General features: G+C 37.1%; 1 protein-coding gene across 2 annotated transcripts in view; it reads left to right on the top strand.

The window, feature by feature from the left end:
• The window catches only part of GLRA3 (glycine receptor alpha 3), an 88972-nt gene that overhangs the window by 50908 nt on the left and 17985 nt on the right, over nt 1-20079 (top strand). For both annotated transcript variants that reach the window (XM_075751927.1, XM_075751926.1), the window contains exons 5-6: nt 2098-2180; nt 14888-15025. In XM_075751927.1, coding sequence (XP_075608042.1) covers nt 2098-2180; nt 14888-15025 — 221 coding nt within the window. The remainder of the gene's footprint in view (nt 1-2097; nt 2181-14887; nt 15026-20079) is intronic.

Here is a 20079-nt window from a genome sequence, read left to right as displayed (position 1 = left end):
TAAATATACTTTTTGTCCACTTAGTGTTTTGCTTCGCATGCTTTTATGACACTGCATTAATTGGTAATTGCACTTTTTGAAGAGACATCAGGAATCTGTAAAAGTTTGCATACTAGGAGAAAAAGAAAACATCTGTGATTTGTGTGGATGTATCAGTGACAAGGGAGTTTCCTTCCTCCCTTCTTCCAGTGCAAGTGGGAAGTGTCTTGTCAAGCTTACATAGGGAGAAAGGGTTGGGTTAAAATCCCTATGAGCATTTCATATCCAAAAGGAGGTTAGTCTGCCAGTCTGGGAACATAAGCATTCTTCAGTGTCACAACATGTATTCTGTCACTAGAAAGAGATGGAAAGCAAGTAAAAAGGATTCCTTCTCTGGACCCAAGTAGAAAGTAGAGCAAACCCACTTTTTTCCAGACTGCCTGAGTCACCCTGAGAGGCACTGGCAGTGGTTCCACTCTAATCAGATAACTCCTCCTCCTTGCCCTACTCCCTCCAGATAGGTACAACCAGAGTATAGACATCACCACTCAACTGAAGCAAGTTTGGATTGCAACTTCAATGGAATTCAGACCAAGTTCATGGTCATATGAAAAAAGAGAAATATTATAATATTAAATTATAAAAGCAAACATGGACTGTGATGAAAGCAGATGCCAGATAGCTATTTTGTTTCTTATGAAGCCAGAAAGTTTATGTTGCCATGATTTAATTAAGACCTATTACAATTTCTGAAACAGATTTAAAATCATGTAATTGGCATCTAGTTGAGTTGTTATGTGACTTTGAGTCAGTTAAGCTTTTGATGAGGGGAGATATGCTAATTCCTAACATGCTGATATTAAAAGGAAAAAAAAAAAAAAAGATTTCTAAATTTGCTTTTTCCTTTCATTCCCTAATGGCTCCTCCTCCCCTAGCTGCACTGGAACAATTCAGACAAGAAAATAATGAGAAGGTGCTAGTTCCTGATTCAATGAATACTTAATATAAAATACTAAAATATTTACTGAAGCACAAAGTAAAGTCCAGGTGCCTCTTCTCTGAAATGACTTGCCATGTTACTAGCCTACCAGTCAGATTTTGCATTTGGAACCATTTATAACAGCAAGAGAATAGGGCCTGGGTCTGTGTTCCCTCCTCAGACTCTCCCCCTGCAGCTCTGTCACTGGCAGGCTAAACAGAAGATACAGCAACAAAGCATGAAGAAGCTTTGGAGCAGGAATGGGTTTAAGAGAGGGGGATTAGAGCACTGCCATTCTACAAGAGCCTTATGTGTAACTCAAGCCCCTCAGGTTTTTGAAGAACATTCTATCAACTGAACTGATAATTGAATATGGGGCAAAATTTTCAGGCAAGATATTTTCTAGCAAGAAGATAGGTGCAGTCATGACCCTGAATAATGAATGGATACCTAAACATGGCCAGTGAGTGAAAACATGTGCCTTTAGCTCTTGTATTCTTCCTTCTCATTCCTCTGAGAAGTATCAATCTAAAGTTATTGCATTGGTATAAAATGTAGAAATACCTCTTTTGCCTATAGGTTGGAAAGTATTTCACAGGAAGTATCAGGACTAACGTGAAACACAGCTGCAGTTCAAAATTACAGGCATATTTCAGTCTACCATCAATAAAATAAAATGTTTTCTTAAACCTTTGTGTTGACAATTTAAGCACCTTATTTTAGGGCAATAACACATAAATTACTTTGCCACCATGATTTGCAGCTGACATCTGTTATGAAATTCTTGCAAATCCGGGTAAATTTTATGTCAAGGATTTGAAATACTATAATAGTACAATAATTCTGCTGCAGCACAAAAAGCATGCTGTTATTGCATTCCTTTAGATTTCTCAGAAAGTTAGGCAACTCTACTGAAAAATTCCTTTTTCTGAAAGTCTGTAATCATTTTTTTCCATGTTGTCATACTACACTGAGCGAGTGAAATAAGTTCAGGTAATATACATCCCTTTTGAGAGCTTTCTAACAAAAAAGTGTATTTTCCTCTATTTCTAATGACTTCCACTGTTTTTATGCATTCTTCCTGTACAGTTCTTTGGCATTTTTGTGGTCTATTTTTAATATTTTTTCGTGTTTTTCAGATTGACTTTAATACTGTCCTGTCCGATGGATCTCAAAAATTTTCCAATGGATGTGCAAACATGTATAATGCAGCTGGAAAGCTGTAAGTTTGTGTAATATATTATCCTATAAATACTTTTGTAGGGATTGCAACAGCTATGCAGGAGGTAGAAGGACCCCTTGTAGCGGTACAAGAACAATTTTTTTTTTTAAAATGCTCTATTTTACCAAAAGAATCTGTGAAACACATGATTTTCAAAGGAAAAGATTCTTTCATCTTTACTTGTACTGAAAATAAAAAGTTTTGTGTAAATCTAAAGTTGCAACTAGACTTAAGTACCAAGTGCCAGTTTACCTTTATGCAAAATTTATGCATATGGGGATTCACCATTAAGTCTTCCCTGTGTTCACACATACAGGGGGACAGTAATATGGCAGAGCATAAAGGAAACAGGAGAATAACTTAAGGAAGGGACTTATGTGATTTATGTGACTATCCTGAAATTGATAATAACTTAGTGTCCCTAAAAGCTGATTGAGTCCGTGCTCTTCAGATTCCTGCCCTAGCTCTTCAGTATGCCTACATGTCATAGCTACATATCTGTGGTTTTTACCTAATCATCCTAGAAGGGATTAGGGAAAGGGTTTACTACAAGGGAGAACTGTAGAAGACTGCAAAGCATATATCTGTATAAAAGTATATGCCCATGTACCTACCTAGAGTATGTCACTTACACAGCCCTCACCCCCTCAACTGGGGCAGTGCCTTGGATAAGTGGAACACCCGCCCAGCAAATCTTGGGAAGGGCTGTAGAGCCCTTGCATTATGAGGAGGAAGAAGTCCATACAAGGTATCATCTAACTAGAGATAAAATGTGAGTATGATCTGACCATCAACCATAACACTGGGAAAATTTCTAGCATCTTCCAAAGACTCTGGGCTTAAAGGAATTTGTAGTAGCACAGATAGCTTGACATTGAAAACACACAGCAAAACACAGAAAGAAATAGCTTTCTAGCGCAGAGGTCTGACAAGTTGACCAAACTTGGTGTTACACTAGAATTTCAATGGAAAATGCAAAATTATAGGTCCATGTATTTTAAATAATCTCTTTGTAAAGCCCTATTTGCATTATACACAAATATCCCAAGGAGAACAGAGGAGAAGGTAAAACCAGCTTAGACAAGACAGGTTTTGCAGAATTATCTTTCAGTTAACAGCAATACTTTTTATGTGAAATAAAATTAGCACTTGTTAACTCAACCCATCATATATTGTACTTATCATCTCCTTTGATATCTCGCTTAGAACAAAAAAGGGGATGGAAAGTGTACGGCAGCTAGGCCATTTCAAGACACTCACACAGGCAAAAAGACAACCCAAAGGTTCTGTCTGATGTTATGATCTGAGCTAACACAGGATGTGTGAGGAGGAAGGCACAGATGTGCGTTAAATTCTCATTTTCCTTGTGATATCAAGTATTTGGGAATTGCCTTTTCCCCTTAGAATGAGAGGACTTTGGAAGAGAAAAATAGCAGAAAAATCCTCTTAATAATGTGAAGAACAAAATTAAATAAAGTAAAGCATTCTTTGAAAGATTCCAGCACTCCGAAGTTTGTGAAAAATAATGATGGGGAAAAACAGATAAATAATAAGTACCCATCTTAATGTCAGATATAGATTTACAGTTTTAAGATCAAAAAGTAAAATATTTCAGAAAAATAATTTTCTGCATATAAAAGGAACATACCAGATTATTTGAAATATATTATGGATCAGACATATATATATAAAAACATATATAATTTGATTCAAGTATTTCTTGAGTTTTTTCTTCTTTTACTGGAACAAAGTAGTGTCTAAGAGAAGAGGGAGGTAATTATCTATCAGTCAGTATGCCAGAACTGTTTGTTGTATGGATAGTGGTATGCTTTCAGAAAAAAATTGCAGGGTGAGTATGAAAGCCAGATCTTTCATTACGATGGACAGATGGTAACATTATAAGGCAGGCTTTCAATATAAGGGCAATGGCTGAATCTGACAGCAGAAATTTTCTTGACTAAAATTGAGAGATAGTTATTTGCTGCAAATGTCAAGGAATTTAGGGCAATATTATATATTCAGCATTTAAGCAAAACTCCACAGTCAACCCAAGCGGATAATCCTACTAATAACCTATGTCACCTTTATAATTAATGTGACTAAATAAAAGGTTAATGTGAGGCAGTTGTATCAGAGTACATACAGATGGGAGGGATATTCACTATATACAATTATGTTTCAAACAGCAAATATCATAGAACACTATGATATTTGTTGACTGAACAAGCAAAAGGTATAATTTAAAAAAAAAAAAGTTCTTTAAAAGTTATGAAATTATTGCTTTAACAACTTCATAAAACTCAGCTGTATTTTTCCACTCTTTCAGCCCTTGTGAGGACAGGTCATACAACAACCGAGCATTCTTGAACAAACAGGCATCTGTTTTGCTTTATAGTAACCTTGCAGGAGCTCACAATTCCCACAAACTGCACCATAGGGAACCAGTACTTATTAGTTGAATAGCACTGTAGATGTTCTACTATGTTTTCCGGCAGAACATTTTTCACTGAAGTCTTGTTTTTAATCATTCAGTTCAGTGGGAGTAAATTCCCTGCTGCACAGTCACATAGTAGAGAGAGGCAATGTTCACAAAAGAAGAGCTGAACAAAATACAAACGAGTGCTTCAAAATCTTCTAGTTACAGAGAAAGATTAAATTTGATTTCACAAGGAAGTTAGAAGTAATAAAGCTTTCCCCATATCGTCTTGTCTAATTCTATTTTACCTGTAACTCCAGACATTGAAAAATAGAGACTATGAGCAAAGTAGCTGGCCTGAGGCAGAAAATTTTGCAGCATGTGGGAGCTCTGGCTATGTCTACATGTCTGATAGCAGAATAACCAGTTAGGTTTGCAAGAACTAGCAGTTCCCTGAAATTACTTTGGGACAGACCCAAAGAAGATAGGCACAGTGACATAATTTCCAAGCTCCTAGACCTTCAAGAGCCAGAATTCACCTGCCTGAAACCAGTTTCTCTATACAGAAAATACATGAAGGGAAATAGACGCTTTGAGGAGTTACAAAAAAATATCTACATGCTGGACGGGAGGGTAACTACATTAAAAAAAAGCTTTATGTGAGTCTGAACTCTGACCAATTTCCAAAACTTCGAAAAACGTGAGCAGAAACATTCAAATTCCAGAGTCTTTGGCTAAGAATAGGTATCCAGTTCTCTTTAAAATTATAGAAGCAAGAAAGGAGGCTGGGCGCATTTAGCATCTTCCCAGGCTTCATATCAAATCTCCCGAGGTAAGAAATGACCTGACCCTGAGCGCCTGAATCCATCCAAGCATCTCTAATTTCTAGGCCAGAGCGTCACACTCTCCTGTGGCTGCCTGGCTTACATTTTTTGGTGCACAGCAAGACAACTTAAACAGGGGGATTGAAGCACTACCCCTGGTGGTTACTGCACTGTCCGGGGAAGTGGAAGACGTGGGGGTTCAAAACCGAGAATACCGTCTTCTCATGTCCTGAGTAAATGATCTGATCATCAGGCTGTGTTATAAAAACCAAAATGGTTGCAGGAGCAAAACAGCAGCAGCCATGCTTCCAGATGTTTCTTTTTAAAGTGATGATCATTGCTGGTTTTTCCACTGAGTGCCAAGTTGGGTAGGACACTGTACAGCCATGAATTTACAAGGCCCATTGATCTCACAGGTTTTTTAATTTGTATCTGATCTGGCAAGTCTTGCTCCTGCATGTGTGACTAAGAAAATGAGACTGTTTCTAACAAATTGCTCATTTTTTTCTTACTCATCTTACCACCAGGTTGCAAAGAAAGGCTGACAGTTACTTATAAAGGACAGATTGTAAGTTTTACCTCTGCTATAAAATACTTTTGCTTAGTACTAGATACTTTCCTTCAATATTGATACTGTTACTCCAGCATAGAAAGCTCTAAGTGGAAAATTCATGTATAGCTTTTCTTCCCAAATGATTTTTTTTTATTTTTAACCAGCTAATGTAATGTTTTTCCCAAGGTCAATCTAAGCAGCTGGACTTGCCCCTGGTTATAGAACTTCACTTACATCATGAAGTGTCTGAAAAATATCTAAGAGGGAAAGTCTTCTATTTTTAAAGGATTTATTTTACCAAATGATTTCTTAGCAACTAGAATGAGCTGCTTTTGTATCTTAGAAAGGAAGCAAATGAAAATGCACATATGAAATAATCCCTTCTACATTTCTATGCCTTACACCAGGGCAGCCTATAGGCATGTGAGATAATTTTAGTTTTATTCTGCTTGAATAAGATACAAAGAAATGTCAGCTAGATACATATTTATTTCTGTGGCCTGTCTCCCAGGAAAGAAATGTTTTTCTTTCATGTGCTAGAGCTTGTTGTCTCCCTCTTTTTAAAGGCTCACTTTTACCTCACAGCATTCCTTTATTCATATATTACAATTATAACTTTATGTGACATCCAATATTCCTGAATTTTCAAAGAATAGTGAAAAGACTAACTCAGTTACAAAAGGAAAAATATACTATGAAAAGCAACATATGTAAGGGAGAAAGCACCTGCTCACCTCATAATTTTATTCTGATGCTTATTGTGTCTCTTAATAAATTAAATAATGGCCTTTTTTTTAGTATTTCTAAGCAATCACCCTCCTGTATTTTGGATTTTTAGAGAAAATACACTCCGTACTACATGATGCTGTTACCTAAATACTACAATGTCTTTCCTCCCAGTCTCTGAATTGGAGATTGTGCAAATGGAAAGATCTCTAAGCAGGCTACAGCAGTACAGACTACTGCATTACAGAAAGTGCTGTACAAATTGTTCCTTTCCCACAACAGCACAAAGACCATAAGAAAGACAATAGAACTGGAGTGTATTTCTTATCTGCCAGGGAACCTCAGGTGTCACCTGAGTGACAGTAATTATGGACACACTAGGTCAATGCCTGCCGGTGCCTGACGTGTGGAAACCATAGCTCTTCTCTCCTTTCCATTTCAGCAGCTCACAAGTTGTCAACAACTCATCCTGTGGTTTCTACTCTGCAGATGAGTGACTCAGTCCACTGTGCATATCTGAAGTTAGACCTGACACACAGCTACAGAGAGCTAGGTATTTGTAGTCTTCAGCTCCCAACCAATGCAGGATGAAAGGGCAGTAGTAACTACAACTGCTGCTGAACCCACAAAAACTAATAAAAAAGTGACATCTGAAAATCTATAGGCTTCAGCAAGGAATATTAGGTTTGAGAGATGTGATAGAGGGCTGGGCCTGAAATGTTATTCTCTGAAATTCAGGCTAAAAAGGATAAACCTGTAACTCCCAAGGGAGAGGTTCCATTAGAACAACTTAGAGGGCAGTGTAAGGGGCAGACCCTTTGCAAAGCAGCTCAGAAGTACATAGAATAAAATCTTGCTTTCTTGGAGCTCTAGCATAAATTTAGCCTTGAAATGCATCACAGTTGATTTCTGAAGCTCATATTTTTAGTGCATAATGTATACTAGAAGAATTTATTCTAACCTCAAGCTAAACCCAGATTCGTTAGCTCTGTCATACCTTCTCCCTGCTATGCTGCTTGGAATTTAGGGCACAATTCAAACCTCTGCCATGTTCTTAGGAACAGTAATGTGCAGGCAGCTCATCCTGGAGGCACACTGCTGGGAAGTCTAGCCAAAAAGTAGTGAAATAACTCCAGTTAACATGACTGTAGTCCTTGCCTCAGCTGGATACCTAAAGAATTGCTTGGTTTGCTGAATAAATCCAATGTTACTCTTGGACCTGTACCTTACTAAACATTAAAGAAATGAGAATGGAATGTAGATAAATCACTAGGATTAAAAGAACTGTAAAATAAATTCTGTAGTTGAACTAAGCTTTCTTGTACAAAAATGCTAGATACTCAGCTCAGTTTTTTCATGCCATTCATGTGTTTGTTTATTGAACAAGAGGAAAAGAGTTAGGTTTTAATATGCCTGTAGGTATTGTAAAATGACACAAGGGAAGCATTGCCTTCCTGGAATAAAACAGAATGAGTAGAACATTTACAAGTTATATCGGTATTCAGGTGGATCGCAAGTTTGCTCAAAAATTATATTCTTCATGGCTTGGAATGGTACTCTCAGGGTGATTAAAACTAAAGAACTTAGCAAATAAGAACTGTGTCAGCAGAAGTAAAAAAGGGAGTATCTTGGAATTGCCAAGACAATTGTGGTTCAAAAGCATGGAGTCTCTGAAGGTACAGCGGAACTGCTTGCCTTGAATAACTTTATTTTTATGCAGTGGTGTAGTGTTTGGACAGCCTAGAGAAGAGATGTTAATACTTTCAAGACACTTCAATAATTCCTCAAACCAAACTTATTGGATGTCCACTGTCTTGTCTATGAGATTATGGGCTTTTAATGCCTACAGCTGATATTGAATTAGCTAAAATAAAATCTTCATACTCTTAGCATGCATGTATACAATTGATATAAATAACTTGGTTCCAGTAAGTTCTATAGACTCACGTGGACAGATGTGGGTTGAATTGAATCCTCTTTTTTTAAGGTGGGCTTTGTTCCTATACTTTCAAAATTGGATGAATGAAAAGGTTATCTTTATTATTAAGATTAATAATAGTGTTTAAAAAAACACAGATACAATCTACTTTTTTCTGTCAAGGACCTCATATGGATGTTGATAACAACTTGTCAACATCATTTTTGAAAAGATATTCTGGGAAAGATGACCAAGACCAAGGGAAAAGTTTGGTTTTCTCTTTTCCAGACACTATAGTTGCCTTTGCTACTTAGAAATACTTCAACGAGATCACATTCTTTTTCTCTGCAATTTTTCCTGAAACCTGTAATTGAACATGCTGAAAAATTTCACTCTAGCTAGACAATTTTCAGTGCTGTCTAAAGGCTAGAGTTAGTATGTTCATCTTGTCCACCTTCTGCCAAAGAGTTTTGTATAGATTAGATCAATTAAATAGACTATCACGACAGTCTCATGTTATTTGATGGCCAGATATTCAAAACCCTGCATCAACTATTCCAGGCACAAGTCCTGACAACCACTCCTCATCCAATGTCTTATTTTTTTCCACTTCCTCCCTCCGTAAGTGTGATCACACAGTGTTTTACTTTCATTTTTTCACACTTATCACCAGTTCTGTGACAATCCATTTTCTAAAGAAAAACTTCTGCAGTCTAAATCCAACTTTCCCAATTGTTTCAGGCCCTCTACACTGCCAGTTGATTCTAAATTCTGCTTAGTTTGCCAGTTCTTCATATTCATCTCAGGCAGAGGTCTCAGTCTGCCAGTACATGCTTCACTCGCTAATTACCTGGGATGGCTTCAGGCTCCTAAAAATGAGTTGTCTCTTTAAAGAGAGCTGTTTGCTGAGAGGCTACAGTGCCATGCATACATACAGTTCTTGAGTTTTCTTAGGAAATATTCCCTCTGGCAATCTCCTCCTGGGATGATAACCTTGTCGTATAATTACCAAAAATTTATCATCTGCTTTTGCATTACAGATGTGCAATACCTCAGACTTTGGGTTAATAGAGACAGTATTAATGTAACCTAACCAGTCGTGTAACTTCTGAATACAAAACAAAATGTTTTTTCTGTCCTTTCTTTCCAGTTCTATGATAACACCACTTAGGTTTTGTGTGATTAGTAATATCTTTATCATAAGATCATAGGATAGTTTGGGTTGGAAGGGACCTTAAAAATCATGTAGTTCCAACGCCCCTGCCATGGACAGGGACACCCTCCACTAGACCACGTTGCCCAAAGCCCCATCCAGCCTGGCCTTGAACACTTCCAGGGATGGGGCATCCAGAGCTTCTCTGGGCAACCTGTCCTAGTGCCTCACCACCCTCACAATAAAGAATTTCTTCCTAATATCTAATCTAAATCTACCTTCCTTCAGCTTAAAGCCATTACCCCATGTCCTGTCACTACATGCCCTTGTAAAAAGTCCCTCTCCAGATTTCTCGTAGGCCCTCTTTAAGTACTGGAAGGCTGCTATAAGGTCTCCCCGGAGCTTTCTTTCTCCAAACTGAACAATCCCAACTCTCTCAGCGTGTCTTCATAGGAGAGGTGCTCCAGCCCTCTGATCATCTTTGTGGTCCTCCTCTGGACTCGCTCCAACAGGTCCAAGTCTTTCTTGTACTGGGCTCCCCAGAGCTGGATGCAGTACTCCAGGTGGGCAAAATCACCTCCCTCAACCTGCTGGTCACACTTCTTTTGATGTAGCCCAGGATACACTTGGCTTTCTGGGCTGCAAGTGCACACAGCTGGATCATGTTGAGCTTCTCATCCACCAACACTCCCAAATCCTTCTCCTCAGGGCTGCTTTCAATCCATTCTGTGCCCACCCTCTATTTGTGCTTGGTATTTCAGATTATAGAATTAAGTAAGAGCAAACACCTGGAAGCAGCCAGACAGTAAGAAATACATTGCAAACTGTGCTCTACTTCAGCCACAGCAGCTGGTTTGCATCCCATAACACACACAATTTGGCATCTTTACTTCCTTTCTCAACCTTCATGCATTTACACTCTGCGAAACCAAACCCTAGAATACTGCATTTCAGTGACGTAAATCCTTACTAATCCACTTGATTTAGTTTATGTTGGCCTGATCCTGCAGACTCATTGTTTTCAGGTATTACTGTAGTACAAAAGGGTCACTTCTATAATCAGCGATGAAAAAGTGAGCTGCACTCTCATATACTAATTAGGCCAGTGACTGCCTGTCCTTTTTTGAACACTAAAATGTAGACACTAGGACTTTCCTCCATAACACTGTATTTCCATAACACTGTATTCACTGTAATAAAAATATCTGGAAGAAATTTATAATACTCACCAAAACCACCTCATAGTCAAAGAAGAAAAACTCCTTTTTAGTGAGACTGAATATCATCTTGGGCTGCAGCAAATGCAATTAAGTAAGATATATATATATATATGTTCTGCTTCAGAAAGCAGCAGCAACAGAGATAATACAGTAAGACTAAATGGCAAGAATTTACAAGGAATAGGAATAACCATGATGTAGCAAAAGTTTACCCTGAAAGACAGGTGTGCTCAGAAATGGATTCACAGTTTTTTCCTCCAGACACATAGACTGGGACTCCCTTCAGGCATGCACACCACATTTCCTATGGAAAGCAGAATACAATGACAGCAAGGCACAGAGAGAAAACATCTTACACTCAAGTCTTATTCCAAGAAGAAGTCAGGAGCTTCTACACATATCTACCCAACAAATTAGCCTGTTCTGCTAGTGGTGCCATTATTCAAGAATATCAAAGCAAAATTTGAGAGATCCCACAAAAATATCTGTCTTACTGAATTTTACTGTTTGGGTACTACTGCATTCAGATCAATTACTTTTAATTGCAATTGTGTCTCAGGAACACTCAGCTTTAATTATGAGCTTGATCAGTTAGATTGACTGGTGCTGCATAAACCTGGAACAAAGAGAGGACTATTACTCACTTCTCTCATCTGCCTTTTCTCAGCTAATCTTATACAATGAAATAATTTACTTGTTTTCATTTTTATTCCTGTAAAACTCATTTCAGCAGTGCATGGGTAAGTTTACTTTTTTCATCTAGATGAGTAAGGCAAATGGATTTTAGTGGAGACCTTTGTTGCAGCATTTAATCATTTTCATTTTGCAAATGTAGACCTCAGTACTGCAAATAAACATGCATGAAAGAGCTGTATAGTGCCATTGAATCCAGGCACTGGCATCAAAATTTTAAAGTTATTCACATAATTCTAATGCTGTAAGCTTTTATGATTGGCAATTCTAGAATCCTAAATATAAGAAATAACACTCTGCCTCTGAGGCTTCAAAATTTTCATTACCAAAACTCCCTACACTTCTGCTTGCTGCGCACTTAGCACCCTCACCCCCCATTGATGGCACTAAGCAATTTGGTGCCTTAGCCATAGCAGGAGCGTAAGTCTCTACTTCGTGGCTGAGACTGAAATTTAAGGTAATTTCAAAATCTGCCATGACATCTAACCGTGCTGCTGGGGGCCCAGCCTCTTCAATAAATTACATTAATCAGCACAGCTGCCAGAATTAGGCTGCTGAAGGACTGATTTTTAGGCTCATTGCATATATAACACTGTACGCCTAAACTGTAATAGTATATATACTACACTATGGTAACCACTGACTGTTTTAAAGGGTCATTTCTAGAGAAATGCCTTTTTCCCCTTATGCACAGTGTGCACAATACCACAAGCATTCTGAGTGTTAACCACTGTGCTATTCAGCAGGTCTTCTTCATAAAATTAGTTAAAAACCAAAAATATTTTCCTTTTTTGAGATATTAAGGAAGTTCAGTTGGCTCAATTAGTAGTGCTCTTCCCCTGAAAAAAAATTTAGCACAGAACAATGTGTGTTTTAGCCCTTTTGTGCATAGAATATGGGCCTTATATTTAATAGAAATTTAATTTAAGTTGATTTCATTTAATGTATCTAGTGGTAATATGATATATATTATACTAATTTAAATTTCTTTGGTATAACATAAACTCATCTCCATTAAGCTCCTCCATATTTTAAGACACATTTACTTTATAACTGTGATCTTGACTTACAAAACTGAAGTTACCGTATTGAATGCTAAAGCTATATCTGGGTATTTAAAATGCAAACATGATAAAAATTAATTGCTACATCAGCGTTTTGCATATAATCCTATTATATTGCACTATAGAAGAATTAGTGGGCAGCGTATATAATCAAAATTAAAAGTATGCATTAGACATGAATGAATCTGATTTAGTGAAATACATTTTGACACAGCAGTTGTTTTTTGTCAGTTCAATGAGTTTTAGTCAGGGCATATCACTTCTGGCCATAATCTACATGCTTCAAATGATAATCTGCTTTACATACAACTTTTTGTCTGAATTAATCCAAAGTTTGATAAGAGCTATACTTCTGATTTTTCATAGTTTATTGCATGTAATAGTGAATTTCAAGACTGTTTATGGAATGTCATTCATTCAGTAAGACAGAAAAATAATTGTTTCCTTGCACATTTAATATATGTTTGTAATGACTTGAGTAATGTCTGATCTCAATTAAATACTTATTTAAAAGGATATGGACTCATTTTTAGCATATTGATCCAGCCCCAACAAAATACCAAGTTAAACCAACAGTCAGGCTGAGTGCCTATGAATACCTTGTATAAAGGTACTCCCCAAAGGAAACATCAAGAATCTAGATACAAGGAGAGGTGTTGAAAACAGTTTAAAATTTATCAGCACTGATTCTTAGTTTATAGGTGCATTCAACATAGATCAGAAAGGATGAAATGTATCTCACATTTGAGGTCAGCATATCCGGGCATTACGACTGAATAGCACTGATAGATGTATTCAAAGAGTAATGAAGTCACTGAATATAACAGGGGAAAGATTTATGCCCACACACCAAAGAGGTTATTTCCTTCACTGGAACTCAAAATTTCAGTATTTGTGGGCGGACAGTTACTCTTAGACAGTTCTGAACAATATACTTTGAACAGTAATTTGTTACTGAAATGTTAAAAGATATTTCCAGTTATCAGTAGGTTATCCTCAACATCTCATTAGCATTGGACTAAAGCAGAAAGGAAATATTGCAAAGAAGCAAAATAGATGAATGAAAGCTATATAATTTAGATGTAAAAATTACTCCTTTTTCCTTCTGCTTCATGCTATTATATGTGGCTCAAGTGTATCCTTGTCATTCAAACTATTACAATAGAAGCTATATAGTTTGAGATTTCAATCTTAAAATCTCACTTTATCCAAATCTATTAGATTCTGAGAAAGTCTTAATGAAACTTGAATGAGAATAGGATGCTTTTTTTTTTTTTTTTTTCAGTTGTCATAACCAAAAAAAATGTATTCAGAAAAAATTTAGAATAAAATGCCAGGGATATACTGGAAAGTTAATATATTGCATATTCAGAGGAAGTAGAGCTTTTTCCCCAATGATATCCCATGCATATATTCAACTGGGAGAGGAAAACAGAAGGAAAAAATACTTGCCCTTTACAAAGTCTGACCCTTGATTAGTACTTCTACTATGTCTTTTGCGGTTTTATTTAATGCATGAGGTATGGATAAGTCCAGGAACCTGAATATTAAAACTGAATGTCTTTTAATATCATAATACGTCACAGTCAGCTAATATGAGAAGATTACAATCAATTGCTTTCCCTTGTTTTGTACCAGTTTCAGAGAAAAGTATTTTTCAATTCAACTAATACCTCACTCCTGCAGAAATTTTCATTCATTGTTCTCTTTGAAGAATTTGCACCTAACAATTCAAATTGACATAAATCCTTAAACATAGCTTTGACAACGTACCATTTCAACTCAAATAAAAAGAGAGAGAGGTCTGAATGTGAAGGGCCTATTTTATCCTTCATGGGCTCGGAAGGGTAAAATTTTCCCAAGTACTCAGGAGAATTGGATGTTTAGCTCATTTTGATGCTTTTGTTAATTCCATGAATACCCTGACTGTTAAGATTTCACAAAGGATATATAAGACTGGCTTTTTTTCCTAGTTCAGTATGGTACAGAATGGTAGATAACACTTTGTGATTAACAGGTACAAGCACACCCCCATATTATCTCCTTTTTATGACATTTACTTAAGTCATCATTATTTGTTATGTCTCTGTTTCTCAAAGTGTGCAGCTGACTTAGAGTTTATTTGCCTTTTTTTTTTTAGTTGGATACACAATGAATGATCTCATTTTTGAATGGCAAGAAAAGGGAGCAGTTCAAGTAGCAGAAGGTCTCACTCTGCCACAGTTTCTGTTGAAAGAAGAAAAGGATTTATGTTACTGCACCAAGCATTACAATACAGGTAGGAAAGCATATTAGTGATTAAAACTGGAAAGATATTTAATGTTTATTGTTATTTTGGAGAGTTATTGTTTTTTTTCTTTTTAAATATTCTCAATGAACTCACAGGAAGATTAAAACGTACAGGAGCATTGTGCAGGATAACGCAATCTTAAGTAACTGACACAACGAAACAAAACTACCTGAAGGCCGATCAAACTTCTGTTTCAGGAAATTTAAGAAAATACATAGTTGAAATAATTCAGAAGCAATTCAATCAGGAGTTTTATTTTTACAGTGGGTGACATGACCATATCTACACTGTGGGATCTGACCCACTGCTAAAATCCAAAGGTCCATAGGCACTAAGCACGGCATGGCCCAGTCAGGAAAAAGGGACACAGGGCTGCCAAGCCAGCTATCCCTGCCCTAGTTCTTACATCAAGGGAGCAATGCAAACAAGCTGAAAGCATCCTTAATGTACAGCAGGTTAACACTGCTAATATAGTTGTTTTATTTTTAATTGTAAAAAATTCTCTCAATAACTGGACAATCACAAGCAAAATAATCCTCAAAAAAACATGTAGCAAAGGCTAAGAATGCATAGCTTCTGTCTTCTCATGGGAAAAAACCCTAGAACTCTTTTATTGTAATCCATATCTCTTAATTTCTGGTCTCCAATATGATTCTTAATAGATTAAACATATCCTGAAATTTAAGTTAGTACTTTTTTTGGATTCTGCTGAAATGGCAGAAGGGATAAAATTCAACAGGTGACATTCATGAGGAATGTCCTGTTGCAATCAAAATTAAGGAAGAATGCTTTTCAACACTCAGTTTGATCACAGCTGCCATGGTGCCCTAAGGGAGGGAAAGGTTCTCTAATAATTTCCATTTAGAGTGGGGAGATATTGATAGTGACATTTTGAAGTGTTCCCTAAAATAAATTGGAAATACATAATATGCATTTATACTGTACAAATACTAATATCTGGCTAATCCTTAAAAACCTTCCAGAAATGGAGATAGCAGGGTATGGAATCACATAGCAGGGTAATATTTTCATTCAAACATCCCTTTGTTAATGGTAATAATGAAATTTATACTATTCTTATTTCCTTTTTACTATAATCCCTATGACAAACAAGAAAATTTTATTTTAATTATTTTTCTCTGTCTCCTTTGAGATATATAGGAAAACTCTTCTTCCTTTTCAAAAATCTCCTGCTTTTCTGCCATTTTAACATGTGCCTGTAACTGTACTTCTGTAACCTGCATAGTGATGTTAACAAATGAGAATTTGTGGTAGACAGTACCACATTTTTCCTCATTTTTCCAAAGTTCGTTTGGACAATATTATGCACCAAAAATCTCTAATTGAGGAATTAAACCATTACTGTGGTACTCAATCTGGTATTGAACACAAACCTGCTTTAAAATGTCTGAATTTCCAGTGCTTTCCAAATATCTCTCCAAACATCTCATCCAAAGTTGAATCATACTCTTACTCATTTCTCTGAGAACTTTCATTACAATCATAGTAGTTTAAACCTTTGGTTTCAACTGAAACTTCATTTTTTCAATATTTTTGAGCCTCTATCTTTTTCTTCATAACCTATGTTTCAAACCTCTTTAAGTTGTTATTAATTTTCTTCTGTGCAAAAATAGGAAAACATGCTAGGCCTAGGCATAACACACTAGGTTGCATGGGGTCAGCTTACGTCTACGGAGTTTTTCACTGTGACCCTACACCGAGCTGAGAAAGCGGGAGGAACAGGTGTTATTAACTGCATGTGAGGTCTCATGACTCTCAAAATGTGCCTGCGAGAGAAGCGTGCTTATCCTTCCTAAATGCTGTCACATTTAGGTGGGAGAAGAGGTTTAATGTCATAACTCTAGAGGACAATGTGGCCAATCATCAGTCTGTTGTATTTCTGTATTGCTTGGCAAAACTGCATTTCTGTGGTCAAACGGGTGCTCTAAAATGTGAGTGCAGCCCACAACCCTGAAAAGATGGCTGAAGTTCCTCTAATTAAAAAAAGAATTGGGCCATTTAATCCGTCCATAAGAAGTCAAGCCATTTACTAATACAGAAAACTTGGAAGCCTGGATGCAGGCACCCACCGTACACATCAGGATGGAGACTTTAAAAGAGAAGACAATTGCACAGCTGTGGGACCTGCCTATGACTGGCAGGGGCAAAAAATTGCAATGCTGAGTGGCACCAGCTGCAGGCAGAAGGGTAGGTATGTCCTCACCTGAGGAACCAGCAGAGTGGCCTGCTCTGAGTTACAGCATCAAAATTACAGGTACCAATCTGGAAGAACTTTGGCAGGGCAAACCATTGTCAGTCCGACACCAGTGCGAAGTTTACCACCTGCCCCAGTATTTGTTTCCAAACAAGCTATGTAAAGTCACTTCCTGAGCAAGAACTTATGTAGTCAGTGGCAGGGGACAGCACCAGCACACCGATATCCTCCAATATGCCACTGATATCCACAGACTGTCTTGAAAGAAAAACTGAATGGTAATACATTCCTACAGTCATTTTATGAATCTTGGCTTTAGATACAGAGACACCAGCCATATATTTTAGAACTCCTCTAGTTCTACATGCCAGGCACTCAAAAATTATCATTTGTAGTCAGGCTGCATGATCATAGATATACTTCAATGTTTTACAATGAGGAAAAGGCAAGTACTTTTATAATCAGTTTTTATCAACAAAATGTACTCAAATTGCAATTTACATTTCAGTGCAAATTGCAAAAAGTGTCTGGAAACTGCACTTACCAAGTGATTTTTTTATTACCCTGTCTCCTTCTTAGAGAGGTATGAAAATAATTTCAGCTAACTGTACTTACATATAATCAATTTTACAGACAGTCTCTTGAAATAACCAGCTTTGCACACACACACAGTTTACAGAGTGTCTTGGTTATTTAAGAAATCTTATAATGGGATGGCAAAAGGACAGAAAGTATTTAACTGCATTTCAGTAATAAGTAAAGCAGAATGCCTCTCAAATGCCTGTGTAACATTCCGGGAGAAGTAAAAAAGGGTCTTTTTACTGAACAATGTAAACTCAGCTAGACTGCTTGCCTAGTGGTGATTCTGATAATGACTCAAACAGGAGAGAAAGTAAAAGGAGCAGTACTGCCTCATGGAAAAGTCAGTTTATGTATTTCGTTCTCCTTCTTCATGCGCTCTGTGAAAATCATCTGCCATTATGATTGCAGCGTGATACATAACACGCTTTACTTTGTCTCCAAGAGAGGTTAATTGTGGTCTTATTTTAGCAGATGCAGAGCAAAAAGAAAGCACATAACAAAAGGCAGAAGGAAAGTGCTGGTGGTCTATGTCATCGCTGTTATGGCAGTACAGTTTTATTTCATTCCGAGACTCTCTGTTTTCAGCCAGTTATTTCAGAACATAAAATTGTCCTCAGAAAATTTCTTTCAATGTTAATAACTTTAAAAATAAAAAGCTTTCTATTGGTGCTTTTGGAGCTTTTTTCAGTAAGTCAGTTTATGCAAGGACACTTGAAGCCAATACCCTCACTCTCACTGAAAACAATAGCAGCCTTTGCCAGGGTGATTCCATCCTATGTACTAGATAACCTAAAACATTAAGACTTACATATGCAGGGCGCTTAATAAAAGCCTTGAATAATTACATGATGAATTATTTGGTTTCAGGACAATAGTGATCAAAACTTCATCTGTCTGGAGCTCTAACACACACATGCATAAAGGACTAGCTTTCTACTACCTAGCACACTGAAGTGTCCCAACTCAGGACGAGATGAGTGCCAGAACCAGCATTAAGGAAGGGCTGGGCAACTACAGCAAAGGGGAAGTCAATGATGGCCTGCAGTTACATCATATTAGGTTGCAACCGAACAGCAATCTAAAAGCCTCTTATGAACTATTCTGTGTGTGTTGTCCTGTGATAGAGATTTGTTTTGAGTAAATATTGGTCCTTTTTCCCTTCATACAAAGGTTCAGAGAGTAGACAAGAATATTCAAAGCATTGCAATGGCAACTACTCAATGAGAACCTGGCCATCCAAGAGATCCTAGCCAGATCCTTGGGCTGGCTGTATGTTGGTGATCAGTCACTGGTAAAAACAGAATTGTGTAGTCTACACCCATATTGACAGGATTTGTCAATTTGTGTTGGAATCAGAATATAAAACATCTGCTTCCCAGATCTAAGATTCATACTCTGCAGAGCTCCATAAAATTTATTCAGATTTGCTTAATGTAGTTTAGTTCTATTTTGCTAAGCTTTGAACCATTCTCTATTCAGCAAGTATAAAATTCTTATTTTAAGTAGACAGTTTAATGTAAATTCATTAAGCTATATATTCTTTAGACCACAGTCCTCTCTACATCCATAAAATATTTCTCAGTAGATCAGCTATTAGCATTGTCAATGTCTTTCTTATAAGGAAGGCCAGGCTATGACTTATTAGTGTCTAAAGTAGTATCACATCCCAGCAGCTGCAGCAGATATCTCTCCTTTCTGCATGGATTAACAGCTGAATCTCTCCACGCTTAGTTCCTTTTTTTCGTTGTTTATACATATTCATTTTTTATTTTATTATGTTATTAATTTTTAATTTCATAGTGATTTAATAATTATTATTACTCTTATATTTATTAATTATTTCTCAGGCACACTATTTCCTTGGTTGTTTCCTAAGGTGATTCTCCATTATGAAAACTTTCTATGTAGCTTCAGAAACAGCTACTCAGCCTTCCTGGGAATTGCAAACATGACCATGACATCGTAAGGGTACAGTAAGAAGAGCTTTCCCCAAGGGATATCTTAAGGGTTGCTAAAAGGGGACAAATACATTTAAGTTCTACCAACTACTGCCTCTGGAGCAGTTTGAGGCAGATGAAACTGAAAAGAAGGACCCCTTTATGGCCTGAAAGCTGCTACTTAAGCTTGATTTCCCCAGTGCCTTTTAATCACATAGGCATACTGCTGCCTGCATAACTCACTGCTTAAACAGCACCTGTCACGGTCCGAGGTGGCTGTGCTGTGCAGTGTGAAGGTGTGCTAAGGT

Source organism: Balearica regulorum, chromosome 4 (assembly GCF_011004875.1).
Source record: "Balearica regulorum gibbericeps isolate bBalReg1 chromosome 4, bBalReg1.pri, whole genome shotgun sequence".
Taxonomy (NCBI): domain Eukaryota; kingdom Metazoa; phylum Chordata; class Aves; order Gruiformes; family Gruidae; genus Balearica; species Balearica regulorum.
This window is presented reverse-complemented; position numbering and strand designations above follow the sequence as displayed.